This window comes from Populus euphratica, unplaced genomic scaffold (genome assembly GCF_000495115.2).
Source record: "Populus euphratica unplaced genomic scaffold, PopEup_1.0 scaffold99.1, whole genome shotgun sequence".
Classification (NCBI taxonomy): domain Eukaryota; kingdom Viridiplantae; phylum Streptophyta; class Magnoliopsida; order Malpighiales; family Salicaceae; genus Populus; species Populus euphratica.
In genome coordinates, this window is record NW_011499902.1 from 409,581 (window position 1) to 426,831 (window position 17,251).

At 32.6% G+C, this 17,251-nt stretch overlaps 3 protein-coding genes across 5 annotated transcripts; 2 read left to right on the plus strand and 1 right to left on the minus strand.

Annotated features, from left to right (window-relative positions):
- Positions 1–202: 202 nt before the first annotated feature.
- On the plus strand, positions 203–5,806 carry LOC105132998 (bifunctional epoxide hydrolase 2-like). 3 transcript variants are annotated; one of them, XR_843693.1, is made up of 8 exons: positions 203–682; positions 1,428–1,472; positions 1,605–1,734; positions 2,029–2,098; positions 2,179–2,227; positions 2,463–2,560; positions 3,272–3,357; positions 4,171–4,259. XR_843693.1 is itself a non-coding variant. In XM_011036766.1 (8 exons), the coding sequence occupies exons 1-8, from the start codon at positions 323–325 to the stop codon at positions 5,674–5,676; spliced, it is 1,038 nt and encodes a 345-aa protein (XP_011035068.1). In that variant the 5' UTR covers positions 206–322; the 3' UTR covers positions 5,677–5,806. The 3 variants fall into 3 exon arrangements, 2 of the variants coding, with proteins under 2 accessions (XP_011035069.1, XP_011035068.1); XM_011036766.1 differs by lacking the exon at positions 3,272–3,357 and adding an exon at positions 5,530–5,806 and having other exon boundaries at positions 206–682; positions 4,171–4,309; XM_011036767.1 differs by lacking the exons at positions 3,272–3,357; positions 4,171–4,259 and adding an exon at positions 5,530–5,806.
- A 2,359-nt stretch (positions 5,807–8,165) lies between these two features.
- On the plus strand, positions 8,166–10,515 carry LOC105132999 (40S ribosomal protein S7-like). The gene is made up of 6 exons (XM_011036768.1): positions 8,166–8,276; positions 9,182–9,266; positions 9,356–9,429; positions 9,547–9,670; positions 9,904–10,086; positions 10,200–10,515. Exons 2-6 carry the CDS (start codon positions 9,192–9,194, stop codon positions 10,317–10,319), a joined length of 576 nt encoding a protein of 191 aa, XP_011035070.1. The 5' UTR covers positions 8,166–8,276; positions 9,182–9,191; the 3' UTR covers positions 10,320–10,515.
- A 2,298-nt stretch (positions 10,516–12,813) lies between these two features.
- On the minus strand, positions 12,814–16,717 carry LOC105133000 (mannose-6-phosphate isomerase 1-like). The gene is made up of 5 exons (XM_011036769.1): positions 15,992–16,717; positions 15,588–15,755; positions 14,592–14,804; positions 14,081–14,347; positions 12,814–13,350 (listed from the first exon to the last, which is right to left on the minus strand). Exons 1-5 carry the CDS (start codon positions 16,343–16,345, stop codon positions 13,030–13,032), a joined length of 1,323 nt encoding a protein of 440 aa, XP_011035071.1. The 5' UTR covers positions 16,346–16,717; the 3' UTR covers positions 12,814–13,029.
- Positions 16,718–17,251: the final 534 nt, after the last annotated feature.

Genomic DNA, 17,251 nt, shown 5'->3' on the forward strand with positions numbered 1-17,251 from the left:
CTGGCTTATATTATAAATTTAATAAATTTGTAAAATCATACCAATCTTATTAATTTTATACTAATTAAATCAGATTTTACTAATTTTTAGTCAGATGTTATATATATATTCTTATAAAATCGTATAATATTACGTACGAAATCACGATGTTGACAACAATGCTATCATCTATTACAGGGGGCGAGATTACAAATGGAAAGGGCAAAAGAACTGTGATAATAATGATTAAAAAGAAAAATGGAAAAAAGGCTAAAGGAGACTACAAAATCTTATCCATGAGTGAAAAACTGAAACTTTTGGTAGTTACCCAAGCTTGATAGCAATGGCTGCCTTTTCTCTCCTCTCCCTATTCCATCCAAACCCCTCAATCCCCAAAATGACCACAAAACCCCTTGCTGTCCTCAACAAAGCCTACAAAATGCAGGTCCCTTATGAGTTGAAGGAGGGGCAGACACGTCTTTTCCACCAACTTCCATCTGGTCTGAACATGGAAGTGATTGAGCACAAGGGTCGTGTTCTGGCAGACGAAGAAAACAATAGAAGCCCAGGAAACAGTGAAAAAAACCCACCTTTGGTTTTTGTTCATGGAAGTTACCACGCTGCTTGGTGCTGGGCAGAGCACTGGTTGCCTTTCTTTTCAGGGTTTGGCTTTGATAGCTATGCTGTTAGCTTGTTGGGTCAGGTCTGTGTCTTTCCTTTCTCTCCCCCACAAATGTTTGATTTTTGAATTCTTGGTTTTTCAATTATTGTTATAATTTCTGTATTGAATGTGCCATTTTCTTGAAAATTTGATACCATAAGTTAGTGTATAATAGATATGTATATCCTATATGGAAGAAAGGCTGTATTTTGGTGGAGCTTTATTCTTGTTGATGTTTCTCTCTATCTTTTTTTATTTATTTATTTGCTTTGGTTGACTGTTGAAAAATGTGTGATGTGGGCAAAAAAAAAGATATGTAAATCCTTTCCTCATTATTTGGATCAATTAGTATAAAATTTACATGATTGATTAGTATAAAATCACGCGTTTTTGACAATTTCTGTCCGGCTTAAGTGGGTTTTAACAAAAAGAGTTTGGAAGATTTGGAAGGAAAGGCATTTCTTCCTATGACTTGCAAGTAACCAAGCAATGATCTTACATTCAAACATCACCAAATTTCAAAACTATAAGTTCGTTGTCTCATACTTTTATGTCTGGCTTGTAATCTTTTTATTGTTTCATTCTTCTTCTTTTGAGATATAGCAATTCAGTCATTTATTGCTTAATGCCGTCCCTGCTGTATGAGCTAGAAGAACCGTTTTCCTATCATATGCATTCGAAGGTGTTAATTATATGAGGGCATTGAGATGCAGTGGAACAAATACCTGGAATTATTTTGATTGCCATTATAGTACTGATTAGGCATATGTTGCCTATGTTTATGCAGGGTGAAAGTGATGCACCAGCTAGTCCTGTTGCTGGTTCTCTTCAGGTAATTTAGCTCTTCACTAGAGATGATGAAGTCCTTCACAGACTAGGATGCTTTCCTTCTATATAATAATCCAAGATATCTCACTATTAAAATGCTTTTCTTATTTCATATTCATTTTCAAATCTGCAGTAGACACATGCAGGTGATGTCGCTGACTTCATCCAGAAAAAACTAATGTCTCCGCCAGTCTTGCTTGGGCATTCATTTGGAGGGTTAATCATTCAGTGCTACATTGCAAATATAAGGAATAAACAAACTTTAGGTAATATCCATCTTCTAGTTGATTGATTCTTATATTCAAGATGGTTGGGGTATTTTTTAGCATGAGACATGATCAATAATATACTCATACCCTTCATGACAACACTGCCATGTGCATGTGGATCAAAACCTTAACATATACTTGATGAAATTAATTACATTTAAAAATAACAGTTGTTTCATTGTGATCAAGAACAAATATTTTTCATCAGAGTAATCTTCTCTGCTTTATTGGTTTGAGAAAGTCCCCCTTCACTTGTACTTTAACTGCAATGCTCTTTGGGCTTCATTCTAGAAAAGAAAATGCTGTACCCTGATCTTGCTGGTGCTGTGCTTGTGTGCTCTGTACCGCCTTCAGGTAATAGGTATGTTCGCTTTTTATGATGAATTTACTTTTCGCTTGAACATAACCAGCCAAACTGAAATTTTGATTGATACTTTCCAGTGGATTAGTGTGGCGTTATCTGTTTTCCAAACCTGTTGCTGCTTTTAAGGTATTTGCTTTGGGATTTTGAAATAGAAGATTAGTATGCCTCTTTAATATTTTTCTTTCCTATTCAATATTGGAACCTGGATGTTGAAAAACTGGACTCATTACTTCAATTTACACATCATCAAAAACATGACATCAGAATTTCTGCTTTTTATTTTCTTAACTCAAAGAGTAAGATTGGCTGGTCAAATAAGTCTCTTCAAATAATAGATATGTTTATATGAACCCATAAGCAGGTGACACGCAGCTTGGCAGCTAAGGCTTTTCAAACTGATCTTTCACTCTGCAAGGAAACATTTTTCACATCAACTATGGAGGATCATCTGGTGAAACGGTTGGTTTATATAACTCTTCTCCATGTTCTTATAACCTAGTTTACTCTTCATATTGTTCTATATGACAAATGGACAATATACAACATATTTATGTGGTTTCATGCGTGTATGGTTTTGTTGAGATAAGCATATGGTATCAGACCTGAAATTTACTTTGGCTTGAAAATTACTTTTTGCACGACCTAACTAGAGCTGGAAGCGTACTTTATGTCAGGAATTTCTCTTTCTTTTTTAAAACTTCAAACTCACATTTTTAAAAAGGTGTTAGCCTTAAAGGAAATGAATCAAATGATTTTTTTGCATAGCTTATTGATATCACCAGTAGAAACGTGCATATATCAATCAATTATGTTAGTGTGATTCACACCAATAGTCCTTAGGGAAGCATTTGATCAGTATGACTTCCGCTTAGAGGTCCTTCCAGGATGCTCAACACTGTCAATCAATATGTTATACCTCAGGGCTTGGCCAACTGAGCAAACTCAAAATTCATCTATGAAATTCCTGGTTGTAAACACTGAATTGCCATTGAGAATGTGCCAAGTCATGACTATATTGAACATTTATGTGTTTTTAGGGGAGTTTATGATGGAAATTTTATGTGCAATTATCAAAGGCCAGGCTTTAGGTACTGTTTTTTATGGTTTTTGATGCCATACTTTGTGCCTTATTAATCTGTTATATAAATACTAAATATCTCCAATCAGCAGGAAGCAATGAAAATCATATTTTGAAAAAAAGAAGGATGTGTTATTTCCACTTCACTACTTGTGACTCCTACTTCACCATTTTATTAGTGAGTAATATGACCTGTATTGAATACATATCTTAATCACTTTATAATTTTAGATTCTATGATAAATTCATGTTTGTGTTTCGTTGAAAATAAGTAGAAGAAGAAAAAAGACTACAAAAAAAAACCTATATCTCAAGAATTTGTGTACATCTTCAATTGATTCAAATTTTATACTTTATAATATATATTTTCTTAAATAATATATTTCGAAGAATCTAACTTGTCAAACATTGATTGGTATTTATAATCACTATAAGTTTGAGTTCCTAATATATAGCTTTAATGTTGAAATCAATACATTATAAAATAATACTATAAGATGAGTAATAATTTATAATTTATAGTATATGTACTTTGATACTCAAAAAATTTAGGGTCGTGATTCATTGAGTAACTTATTCATAAATATTGCAATATCTACCAGCTCAATTATAAAGGGAAAAAAAACTATTTTACATGATTTGTATTTTTGGAAAATAAAGTCATAAATAACAAGCATAACTGTTTTTCTTATATACTCTTTAAAAATTAAATTCAAGAAGTACATTAAATGAGGCTATTTTGGTATTTATAATAAATAATGTGGTAGAAGTTACAAGTTCTGAAACGAGAATAACACCAACCAAAATTCAAATGCTAAGTTGCCAACCCCTAGAAATCTAGCCATTTGCAGTTTTTTTTTTTTTTTTACCTTAACCATGCCAATCTAAAAGAATTTTTCCTCACACATAGGAAGCTACATCCTTAAAAGTGCATCCATTTCTAGTTTATTTAGTTGACCATCAAATTTTGAGTCATTTTTGTTTCTTTCAGTTACCAAGCACTTATGAAAGAAAGCTCAAGAATGCCACTGTTTGATCTAAGGAAGCTTAATTCATCGCTTCCAGTTCCTTCGGTGCCAAAATCATCTATTGAAGTGCTTGTGCTGGGAGCAAATGATGATTTCATAGTGGTAATTTCATATATAACTCAAGCAACTCATATCTTCCTCCTATAAGTATTCAGATCTAATATGTTGAAATCCTTAGAGTACCTTGGTATTCCTCTCTCATACAAGTATTCAGATCTATTTCTCTGAAAAGTACTGTGTTTCTCAATGTGCTCCTTATCATTAGAGATAATCATAGTTTCTTATAATTACAGAGATTTTGTGGTTTTCCTTTATCCCTACAAAAGGTTAGCCTGAGAAAGCACCTTGGTATAGAGTCTTTTTCCTCTGTGTGTGATAGGCAGGGTATGTTGTCTTACATAGTGAAAAGTCATGCATGGCATGAATCCAACCTCAAGAATTCTGGTTCAATCATTTCGGTGTTGCTGACTCCTTCAGGCCTCCAAGGATTCAAAGAAGGAAAAAGTAAAATAAAATAAAATAAAGTTAAAATTTCTGCCGTTGCTGCTTGTCTTGATTCATTCTCTTTCTTATCTGATCATGGCATATGTCACATTCATCTATTCTATATTCAAAGCCTGATCCCATCCTTGGCAATGTCAGTTGTCATGTTTGTGTCTGAATTTCTGAGTGGGACTTTTCCTTCTGATGTTTTCTTAAAGACATGTCAGGGGTGGAGATTCCCTCTTAAAATGGTAAGGCACCAGAAGTGGCCTTTCTTGATAAGGACCATCCTTATTATACCGGGGGAAAAAAAAAACCCTCGTTTGGTTGGTCTGAAGTCAAGACCAAAATCCCCATCACCTTGCTGTGCTCAATGGCATCCTACTCACTTGAAATCCAATTAATTTTTTCTCCTCTAGCACCTTATGATTTAGCTCCCAAATTTTATGTATCTTTGGCAAAGCATGCAGTTGCCATATTTGTGGCCTAAGCAATTCATGCATGAATCTAACTACCCTCATTTTCATATGGAAGTCTTTGAACAGTGATCGTCCTTTTTGGCAGAATAATCTCTGCTTCAATCTCAATGCTAGAGTTTTTCCAAATGGTATCATTTTTATTGGTTTTGTAGGGATATACATCCTGGCCATTCTAGACAATTTGCCTGAGAATTTCTTACCAAAAATCTTGCAGCTTCAACCCAGGAGAAAAATTGAATTGCCATTGTCCCAGTTTTGCTAGATCACTGCAATTTTCATTTGTTTGTAGCCTGGACCTATTTTATTGCTTGCGTTACCTCTAAGTAAAGTTTGTTGTTTATTGCTTGATAAAATTTTCAGGACACTGAAGGACTCAACGAAACAGGCAGGTTTTATGGTGTATCACCAATCTGTGTTGAAGGGGTTGCCCATGACATGATGCTAGATTGTTCATGGGAGAAAGGTGCTAGAGCTATTCTATCATGGTTAAATTGTTTAGGCAGATAGGAGTTAGGACCATTGTTTGATTTTTCTCGAAACTTGCTTATCTTGCGAGAGAAAATTGTGTGGTTCTTAAAGCCATAATGATTTTCAAATAACAAAGAAAAAGAAAAACTTAGTTGTGGGTCTTATATCATTCTCCTTTGTGGTTACAACTATCATAGATTATACAAACGAATGGTATTAGGTCATGATATCTCAGGCCACATAAAATCCCACGTTAAACTAACGAAAACCTTGTAACCATTAGCCATTTCATGATTCCGTTATACTATATCGAACTCACAGGCGTCTAGCTATAGCAAAGTATACCATCTTCTATGTCATTGTGCCGTTGTTCCTATTCGTTTCACCCGTGATGCTAGCCGAAGAAGACGAGGTCGTAAGTCCATCACCGGAGCCCTTTCCATCTTAGTCAGCAGCAGGGATTTACCAACGTGTGGACCATTGCGCGAATGTAGCAGGCGAGGATGGTGGGGATGGGATTCTCGGTGGAACTCTGCTCGGAAAGCATGCTCTCTTGGTTCTTGAATGCTGAGAAAAAAATACAGAAACAAACGAACTTGAGAGGCTAATGGGAAAGGCATGCAATGAAGCATTCAACAAGATGGTTCTTGAATTTCCTGATTTTTAAGCACTGAATCCAAATGCGTATAAGCGGCCTCATCCAAACTTGGATTGACCAGAAGCTTTATAAAATATTGATCTAAGAGAACTTTCAGACACTTCACTGACTCGGTTCACTGGTCAAACTCTGTTAAATTCAAGCCAGGTGTGTGTGTGTGTGTAACATTGATATTCCATTTGTGTTGCTTTGATTCCACCTGAACACATGAGCGATGACATTGCTTGAAAATAATGCCAAATCAGAAATCCATATGTTAGCCACCAAGATTAAAGGGCTTGAATGCCACGATGAGCTACAAGAAGAAGAAATAAATATATTCAAAAGAAATGATCAAAGAAAAAATACAAGTTTCTTTCCAGCATTCTTATCATAACCTCTCTAATTTTACAATAATAAATAAAAATAACATTTTGCAATTTCTCCTTTTAAAAAAAAATATTCTAGCTTTTTTGTGAGTTTTTTGTGGTTTTAAACATTTTTATATATTTTATTTGATTTGGAAAAGTAATGAAAGAGAGAAAAAAAAAGAACACAAAAGGAAACAATGAGATAAGAAAAAAATAAAACTCAAGTTGCTTGGAAATACGTGTGTTTCTTAAAAATTCAATTTTTTTTTGTTAAAAATAATTTTTTTATATATATATTTTAGATTATTTTGATACTCTAATTTAAAAATTAATTAAAAAATATTATTTTAATATAAAAAATACTTTAAAAATTAACATCAACTACACTCTAAATGCTTAATATTATGTGTTTTTACATTAAAAAAAACGTGAGAAATAATAATGGGTCGAAGAAAATAATATGAGTTTCGATCTTTCCGTAATGAATTTGCCTTTTTAAATCCCTTTTTAGCAGATCAACCACATGTATTTTGGACCAACCACGTGTCTCCCTCCTTGGTGAACCGACCATACGTTTCCGTGGAGTAATTTTATGTTAGTGGACTGGTCATCGTCTGGTGACAAACTGAGCATATATATCTCTAGATAAGTCTTGTACTTTAAATCCAACGACTACACTTACGGGTGAACCATCCCTCATCAACTATGGTCCGTTGTTACTAATTATATAAATAAAACATACATGCATTAAATATTCACATTATCTTATGCTATAGTGGAGCCCATGATTTAAGAATTATAATTATATTTGTAAGAATTCATGTTTCAAGTAATTTATTTTAATTTTAACTCCAAAAACACATCAATAAAATATCAAATAATTAAAAAAGAAGAAGCAATTATTCCATAACAACACAACAATTTATCACCAAACTATTTAACATATTTAAATCAACACATAATATATTAGTCACAACATGATAATTATAAAATGGGCCAAATAAGCTATGAGGTTTCACTTAAAAAAATAGGATGAAGACGCTTTTTAAAATGAAAGCTTATTTATTTGTTTTTGTTTTTGGAAAATATAAAAACAATCTCACAAAATTATCATTAGCACATATTTATCTCATTATCATTTAAAATATTCATAGCAACATTATTTTTTTCTCAAATTCATAGATATAAGTAATGTACTTTTTATTTAAAAAAATCTTGCATATATATTTTTTACTGTAAATATATATATTTACTTCAATTACTAAATACCATGTTAATTTAAATGGATAATGTCAATTTTTAGCTTCTATAAATACTACAATAAGTTTATGTATTTTATAATTGTTTAATTCAAATAACATGATAACAAGTTTATTGGAACACAGCCGAATAATATATTATCAAATCATTTCCACCAGAATAGAAAATAAAAAAAATAGGAACAAATAGGCCCTATTTTACCGGCCCAAAGTAGAAATCAGCCCATATGTCTAAGCGAATCCTGACCGTCCAAAGAATATGTAACCCTAAATCTTTCTTATTAAACCTGCACTTCATCTCATACCGTCGCTTGTCAGCAGAACCAGAACCAGCACCAGCCAGAACGTCTTCTTCTTCTCGTTGCTGCTTTGGTAAGCTTCAAAGAATTCAATGGGCTCTCTTTAATTTCTGTTTTTATCAAAATCTTAATCTGAGATTTTTACCTTTTTATGTATTTGCTTGACGTAATAATTTTAGCCTCGTAGTTTTGTTATTTCTTGTTCATTAACTGTTTTCTTATGTGGTGCGTTTTGTCTCCGAAGCAAATGGGTAGCTTTTATTTTCTCTTATTTTGCACTTATTTGAGAGATTAAAGATGCTGTCTATCGTGTGCTTTTGTGTGCATGTACTGTATAGAAACACTAGATTAGGCTGATGCATTAACCTTGTCTCTTGCATTTGCGTGTTTAGATTTGATTAGTTTTTTTATACAATGTAATCGGCTTGTTAGTAAATCGAGTAGAGAGGGTATAGAGGAGAAGTGAGAATGGTTTTTAAGATGATAAAAAATGAAAGTTTTTTTGAAATGCATGAGAATGGTTTTTAAGATGATAAAAAATGGAAGTTTTTTTGAAATGCATGAGTTGTCTGGACTGGTTCTTGGTTTTGAATTGTTGTGCTTTAGGCATGTATTTGTTTGCTAGGCTACTAATAGTGGGTTTTTTTTAAAAAAAAATTTCTGTCTCTTTAAAACCCTTGGTAGCTTATCATCTGTTTGCTGCAAGGCGCCAAAAAAGTTTGGAGTTAAGTCTGCCTTTTGGTGGGATATCTATACAACGTTGTGGGATTTACCATTCTTTGATGTTTTGTTCTCCAACTCCTGGTTCATTTCTGAAAAAAATAATTTGAAGGGATCTTACCTATTGATGCATGACACGAAATTAGGTGCCATTAGGTTGACAACTCGTAAAAGAATGTGGTGATAGCTACTATGGTGAATTTGAATTGACAATTCTAGTTCAGTTATTGAATGTAATCTCTTGCTGTTGCTAAGTAGATCTGTGAAGATGTTCACCACAAGGAAGAAGATCCAAAAGGACAAGGATGCTGAACCAACTGAGTTTGAGGAGACAGTTGCCCAGGTTAACTCCTTAGGTTTCTATCTGATTACTTTGCATTCCTGGCATAAATGAGTCAAGTGTGATGAAATCTAAATGCTTTTCTTCTGCAGGCATTATTTGACTTGGAAAATACCAGCTCAGACCTGAAAAGTGATCTAAAAGATCTCTTTATAAATTCTGCGGTGTAAGTACACTATTGCATGCTTGTTATATGCAAAACTTTTTGAAATTTTCTTTCAGTTTTCTGCTTTCCTTTTGGTGCCTGGTCTATTTGCTAAATTTTAATTTTGTAAATTTGCAGTCAAATAGATGTTGCTGGAAACCGCAAAGCTATTGTCATTTATGTTCCCTATAGACTGAGGAAGTCTTATCGCAAGGTTCATCTTCGCCTTGTTAGAGAGCTGGAGAAAAAGTTCAGCGGGAAGGTAACATATTCTCAGATTCATAGTTTTCTACATGTGTAATTGAGAGGTGGCCAATTGTAAAGTCTTGAACTTGCAACTAGTAGGCTGCAGGTTTCATTCCTTAGAATAAGGGGCTCAGCATTTGCAGTTCCTAATCTTTGGTTAATATACAAGTCAATCCCGGTTTCAGTTGAATAAATATTTGAATCTGAACTCTGAGGCATGTTTCATATGCTTCCCTTATAATCCGGCAGGATGTTGTTCTGCTTGCTACCCGAAGGATCGTGCGTCCACCAAAGAAAGGCTCTGCTGTTCAGCGCCCCCGCTCCCGCACCCTAACTGCTGTGCATGAGGCCATGCTTGAGGATTTAGTGTATCCTGCTGAGATTGTTGGAAAACGAACCAGATACAGGATTGATGGATCCAAAATTAGCAAGGTAACTAGGACATTTAAGTCAAAAGGAACAGAAAATTATAGATTGTATTGTGTGCTCTATCACCATAATCTCTGCTTTTCTCAAGAAATCTCGTTTTGTTTTTATTGTTTCAGATCTTCTTGGATCCCAAGGAGCGCAACAACACCGAGTACAAGCTAGAATCATATGCTGGAGTTTACCGGAAGCTTACAGGAAAAGATGTGGTTTTTGATTTCCCGGTAACAGAGGCCTGAAGAACTTTTTGAGTTTGTGCAATGTTATTCTATTCAAGAGTTCTATAACTGGAAGCAGATAGGATACTATTTAAAATTTTGTCTCTTGAATTTGATTGAATGTCATTTGAATAGGACACGTTTCTTCAAGTTTTCTTTTACCATGCACTTCTGAGTTGACTTCCTGTGGATTCTTATGAAAAAATTCTTACGCATCGGTGGTGGTGGTTGTAGAACTTGGTTGTTTTTCAAGTACTTGCATCAAGATAATAGTATTTTTTATAATTTTTTTAAATTTGTTTTTGATATCTTAAAAAAATCAAATTATTGGAAAATATGTGTGTTGACTTCCTGTGGATTCTTATGAAAAATTTCTTATCGGTAGTGGTGGTTGTAGAACATGTTACACTTGGTTGTTTTTCGAGTACTTGCATCAAGATAATAATATTTTTTATAATTTTTTAAAACTTGTTTTTGATATCTTAAAAAAATCAAATTATTGGAAACTATGGGTATAAAAAAAGTCAAATGTCTTAATTTTTATATTAAAAAACCTCCAATCAAAACAAAAGGCAACGCAACTTTTAGATATTATTTCTTAAAAAAAGTCAAACCGGTTTCTTCTTGTCAATTTAAACTTGTTTTTTTTTAATAAATTAAGTTAAATAATGTTATTTAAAAAAAATAAAAAAAATCTATCAGTGTTATCTTGTAAAAGTCATAATAATATTATTATGAAAAAATAAAATAAATCATTTGTTTTGACATGTTGATTTATATTTCTTAAAAAAAGTCAAACCGGTTTCGTCTTGTCAATTTAAACTTGTGTTTTTGTTAAAAAAATAAATTAAGTTAAATAATATTATTTAAAAAAATAAAAAAAATCTATCAGTGTTGTCTTGTAAAAGTTAAAATAATATTATTTTGAAAAAATAAAATAAATCATTTGTTTTGACATGTTGATTTATAACTGTGATTATAATTATGTTATTTCTTTTCTCACGTATTGTATTAGGATCCCATGTTTCATATAAACTACAGCTAATATACTCAATCCAAAGGTAAAACACTGTAGCTACCATTCCTTGCCAACTTTAGGATTTGGGGTCTTTTTTTTATTATTATTTTTAATGCATGTATGCAAATTATCCAAGAATATTCAATATCAATATTATGCTATAGTTAAAAACAAAATTGAAATAACAAGTCAAGAATAGTAAAAATAAAAAATATTATTTTTTAGATTGTGTTATGGTTTTTTTGTTATAAGGTTAGGGGTAATTGAACCTTTTTATATATAAAATATTATTTATATTAAAAAATGACACCAACAAGTGTGGTATTTATTAGGATGGTGCGCGTGGTACCAAAATAAATGTGAATACCGCCAGTTGAGCTTTGTTCATATTTTTTCCCTCTCCCCCTCTCTCCACTCTCCCCTTCTAAAAAAATGTGTTGGCCTTTCCAAAAAATAAAAAAGTATAGTTATTTATTTAAATTATATTTTTATTTTTTATTGTAATTTATTTGATTTTAAATTATTTATTAAGTTAATTATTTTTTAAATTTTATTTCTTGATATTTAATTTTTATATCAAATTTAATCTTTATTTTTTTAATTGTAATATATTTGGTTTTAAATTCTTTATAAACTTAGTTTTTTTATATTTTATTTTTGTATCAAATTTCATACTCATTTGTTTTATTGTTATTTTTAGTTTTTATTCTTTTCTATTTGAATTTAATTGTAATATATTTGGTTTTGAATTCTTTATAAACTTAGTTTTTTTTATATTTGATTTCTATATCAAATTTGATATTCATTTGTTTGATTTGAATTTTTTTATATCAAATTTTATTCTTATTCTTTTCAATCAATTTTTTTATCTATTTTTTAAAAATTTATTTCTAATTATTTTTGTTGATTGGGAATAGCACGTTTCTATTTTTCAAAATTTTCCTTTATGCTATGATTTAACTTCATGACTAATATTATAAATTTTAAAGGTTAAACCAATTTAATTTCAGTTGTTTTTTATTTTTTTATTTTGTTTATCATTATTAAGTTTGTTGAAAATCAATATTTTTTTAATTATTTTTTATAGAGTTATTTTGATATTAGATTCATCATCTTTACTAAATTTCACTTAGATTTTTTTTTTCCTTCCTTTTTTTTTTAATAAAAAAACTCAATTCAATGACTAGAACTATATATATTTTTTAAATATTTACAATGTCTTAATATTTTTTCTACAAAGAAAAAACACGTGCCACTTATTCAATATAAACTATAATAAAATTATGATTGCTTCATGTTACTTGTTACAGATGACATTTAGGCAGCTAAAAAGTGAAGTAAAAATTCTAAATAAAAAGCTAGTTATAGGAAAGATAAAACCTAAAATGATGTTGAGTACAAACTCACTTACCCCTATCCAAGCCTCGAAGAGTAAAATCTCCTGTGCTATACTTGAAAATACCATCCTTGTGCACCACAAGGTCCTCGAAGTAGAGCTGAAAATTGTTTGCTTTTCGGCATCAGCATGATGAACCAAATTGAAAATAGTATATGTGATTATGATACTATAACTTTTACTATACGTTTGTTGCATTTACATGCTAAGTTCGGATATCATATTACATGTAATATAATACATATAAATATAATCTTGGAAATAAATAGTACAAGGCATGAAGACTGAATCGATCCTAAAACTGAAAGCTGCAGTGTCTACCACCTCAAGGTTTGAAAGAATCTGCTATTCACTCCTGCCCTATACAGATGCAACTCAGATGCAGTTGATACGGTGATTTCAGAGTTTGCAGGTGCAAAGAGGACATCTCCTTCCATAACTTCATCTTTGGATGATCCTGCGCACATTGCACCCTCGCCAACCATGACAAGAAAAATGGATGGACCTGGAATTGCGGGAAACACTGTTGATGCCCCTCTTGGAAGAATGCAGCGATCAACCTCAAATTCATCAAAAGGTGGAAGGTATCTTGTTGTATATGGACTCAAAGGAAATCCTTTTAAGATTTCAGGGAAGCCCTGGATCAGAACCAGCATCATCATCAATGATTTTGCAACAAAAAGTTGCTAAGACAGAGCCACTAAAAGCAAATTTAGGGGGGAAAAAATCTCCCCTGCATTCTAATAGCTTAAGTTCCTTTGTTGTCTTTATGAAAAATGACAGCAGCGTTGTCTTTTCTTCAATGTGTGTAGATGCATGCTGATGCAACACTATCCACATCAGAATTTTATTGATTCTTAAGCCGAGGTCAATGAAGAGCAACGAGTGAATAAACAGCAAATAACTACATAACTACAGCAGAGCAATCAAACTTCAAATGTTAATATGTGCAACCCATCACAATCTGGTGAAGATTTACTTCCGACTCATGGCCAATCTCCTTTCCATTGGCTAATAAACAAAATGAGTGCCCAGTTAAAAAAGAAGGCCCAGGTTCAAACACAGAGAAGGTGTCATAAGATAATATTCTTCTCTGTAAGAATTTCCCGTTTTAGCTACTAAAAAGTAATCACAGAAATTAAAACTGTTGTGCCGAGAAATATTTCCCATCCTGTTCTTTTGGCCCTTTCTAATAAATGACTTTTTTTAAAATGCAAGGCATATGGTTTCTGGAGTATTACATGCTATAGGTGACTGCAAGGGATTTGATTTAAAAAGCCCAACGTATTTATCAAATTTAAACAAAAAATAATGCAAATTCACACATTATTTTTTTAAATGAAATACATACATGCATGAATATATTACCTGTTTGTATGTGAGCATGGAACAAAGAGTTTGAATATCCCGGAGCTTGGGTGTAAGACCAGCCCTCACAACATTGTCTGAGGTTGCCATGCATTCTATACACTCACCGTATAGATATGCATGGGGTTCATTTGCCCCAAGATACAAAGCTTCACCAGAATTGAGCTTTACATAATTAAGAAAGAAGGCTGATATGACACCAATATCAGCTGGATATTGCTTTTCTAACTGCAAGACCAACTGTTCCTTTCCTGTCAACTGTCTTGTCTGACAGATAAAAAAGTTAAGATGTTAAATCAAGAGCATGACAGAAAATCAAGAATGATATAGCTTAACAAGTCATTAATAAAATACTCTACTGCAATTCTTTTGTTATCAGTTTTTTATTCATGAAAGAAACACTCAACATGAATTCTTTTAACCCTAAATGCAAATCCATGACACATGTTAGTCACGGCATTCGGATCACCTTACAAAGCAGGCATCTTTAATCAAGAAAATCTCAACTAACCTTGCTTTCCATATACAATCTACTTTTTAATTTTGATATTGCTTCAGCCGTGATCTCTTGGCTCGCTGACATGAGTTGGGTAAAAGCTGATCTCAGAACAGATTTTACTTTTTCCTCGTGATCTTGCTCATGGATTTGCAAGACTCGGTTTGCTTCCGCACTGCCAACCAATTCTACTACCTCTGGAACATCTCGAAGCACACCTTTAAGCTCCTGGAAATTTATCAATTTGCTTCGATTGAATGAAAAAATGGATATGGCTTTAACAGATTTATTAATAAAAAAGAATTAAAAATATGCATGTGGAGATGCAATAAACAAAGTCAAGGTTGTTAGAAGAAAGTAATGGTGACCTTGATCAACTGAGAAAAAAAACGATGCCTATTCAGATCTAATCGATACAAGATAGATAGATTTCACCCTCATTTTCTTTGGATTAATAAGTTCCCATTTAACATTGAGAAGTCATGGGTTTTCAATATGCCTGCAGTCTGCAATAACCATTTCCTGTTCAAGGCTTCTTTTAAAAATGCATGCTTTATAAGGCGAAGGAGAAGTTTGTTGATGACATGGTAATTCTCTCGCAACTTTAAGGAACCCAAAAGGGCAGCAATAAAGGATAAGGAACTCAAAAGTATCCTATCATCTTAGCGATGCAATCAAAACAAGTTGTGGTCACTTGATATCAATCGCCAGACTGATGATTATTACAGTTGAGAACCACATAGTTCTAGCCCATTAGAAATATTAATAAAAAGAATTACCAAGAGATACGGGTTAATTTATGTAGAATCATATCGATTTGATTGAATCTTTAGATTTCTCATAAAATGAAAAATAAATAATTTAAGGAGCCTTTGTGCTTCTCATGCATCAGAATGACCTCTAAAAGTGCTTCAATTCCAATCAAGATTCACAACACTACCAATGAACAAAAATCAACTCGAAGAATTTGCGAATTAGATAATGCAAGAAAGATAGAGAACAATCGAGCACCCCAATACTGATAAAACCACAGAGGGCCTCAAACTCTGTTATGGCTAAAGCCATCTCGGGCTTATGATTGTCATCCTTGTAACGATTTGGCTGCAACTTGTGTAGAACTTTTGCCAATTCCTTGTCTGGGTGAGCCTGAATCGACAATGCTTTTGCCACAGAAAGTACCTATCACACACCAAACTTTGAAAATCAAATTGAAAACATTCGATCAAAACACAGTGATTTTTTTAAAAAAAATCAAACACAGATAAAGAAGTTAGTCTAATATACAGACACAAAAACCACAATTCATTCTAATCATAAAAGAAACAATTACAAAAAATCACACTCATGACTCAACGAAAACATAAATTCAAACACAACACAAACAAAATCATACAAGAAAAAAAAAGAGATAGTACCTTGAACAAGAAAGGGAGATCACAACCCCACTTATCCAAAACTCTATCACCAAGCACACTAGGATTCTTAAAAATCCATTCTTTCAAACTCATACTCCCTGACCCAATTGAGTCGCCATTCTCCACACCACTTTCCACCACAAAAGAAGGCCCAGAACCATGTGTACCCATCCAAAACTCAGCAAAAGGCTTCTTCTTTTCCAATTCCAAATCAGACCGAGAATTCAATTCATATAGCCTTGCAACCTCAGACCCCTCTGTCCCTTTTTTGCCCCAGTCATAGTTTTGAACTGAACATCTCAGTCTCTTCAGTCCTCCTCCTCCTTGATGGTTCTTCTCCAATCCAGTCTCCATTGAATCAAAGACAAGACCTTTACTATATTATATGAAACAAAAAGAATGAGACTTCAAAGATGTGAATATAGCAAATGCCATGAAGAAAAGGGTGTGTGTATATAACAGATATTGCTGGTTTTTGAAGTGTTTGAAAGGGTAAAAAGAGAGAGGGAAACAAGTTGAGAGAAAGAGAAAGAAAAGGAGACTTGAGAGAGAAGATAGAGGAAACCGCATGTAGTGGGGTCTGATCTGACTACCAGTTTTCATTCCCTTCCCTTCCTGTTTAGTTCCTAACTCCCAAGATTTTCTTTCTTCTTCAGTACTCTCTGTTTTGTCAGCATAAAAATCAATCAGTGCGTTCTTGAAATCTCTTATAAAAATTAAAAATTAAAAAATCAATCACGTTGGTTTGGCGTGGAATGAGTAAAATTGCCAAGTTTCTATGGGCATCGGCACATAAAACCCGATCAACGCCATGTGAAGGACACAGCGTCACCATCCCATGAGGAGAATATCCAAGCCCCCCAATTTATTAAAATTTAATGCCTGTCCTTTTCTTCTACACTCAGAATTTTTGTAGTTATCATTTCAATTTCTTATAATGCTTTCACGTAAATTAATATATGAATAGTGTTTGACTTCAACAGTGTTTTGTCTTAATTTAACATTTTCTTGCATCTATTTCAGTGAAAAAGCTTTTAGTTTTATTTAATAGTAATAAAACGACCTCTTACTTGTTGCTTTTATAAGAGTATAATTAAAGTTGATTTTTAAAGTATTTTATTTTAAAAATAATAATTTTTTTATTTTTAATAGCAATCCATTAAAATAATTTAGAAACAAAAAAAAATAAAAATTAAAATTTCATAAAAGTCTTGTGCAATCGTAATCCTGAACAAGTACTTTCTTTATTCATTTTTTCTA

Bases quoted from the DNA above. Each gene is read 5' to 3' on its own strand.
- LOC105132998 (XM_011036766.1), top strand. From the start codon at position 323: ATGGCTGCCTTTTCTCTCCTCTCCCTATTCCATCCAAACCCCTCAATC. The intron at 2,228-2,462 runs GTATTTGCTTTG...ACCCATAAGCAG, and splicing joins AACCTGTTGCTGCTTTTAAG to GTGACACGCAGCTTGGCAGC. The intron at 2,561-4,170 runs GTTGGTTTATAT...TGTTTCTTTCAG, and splicing joins GAGGATCATCTGGTGAAACG to TTACCAAGCACTTATGAAAG.
- LOC105132999 (XM_011036768.1), top strand. From the start codon at position 9,192: ATGTTCACCACAAGGAAGAAGATCCAAAAGGACAAGGATGCTGAACCA. The intron at 9,267-9,355 runs GTTAACTCCTTA...TTTCTTCTGCAG, and splicing joins TTGAGGAGACAGTTGCCCAG to GCATTATTTGACTTGGAAAA. The intron at 9,671-9,903 runs GTAACATATTCT...ATAATCCGGCAG, and splicing joins AGAAAAAGTTCAGCGGGAAG to GATGTTGTTCTGCTTGCTAC.
- LOC105133000 (XM_011036769.1), bottom strand. From the start codon at position 16,345: ATGGAGACTGGATTGGAGAAGAACCATCAAGGAGGAGGAGGACTGAAG. The intron at 15,756-15,991 runs GTACTATCTCTT...GGTGTGTGATAG, and splicing joins ATCTCCCTTTCTTGTTCAAG to GTACTTTCTGTGGCAAAAGC. The intron at 14,348-14,591 runs GTTAGTTGAGAT...TTTATCTGTCAG, and splicing joins GATTGTATATGGAAAGCAAG to ACAAGACAGTTGACAGGAAA.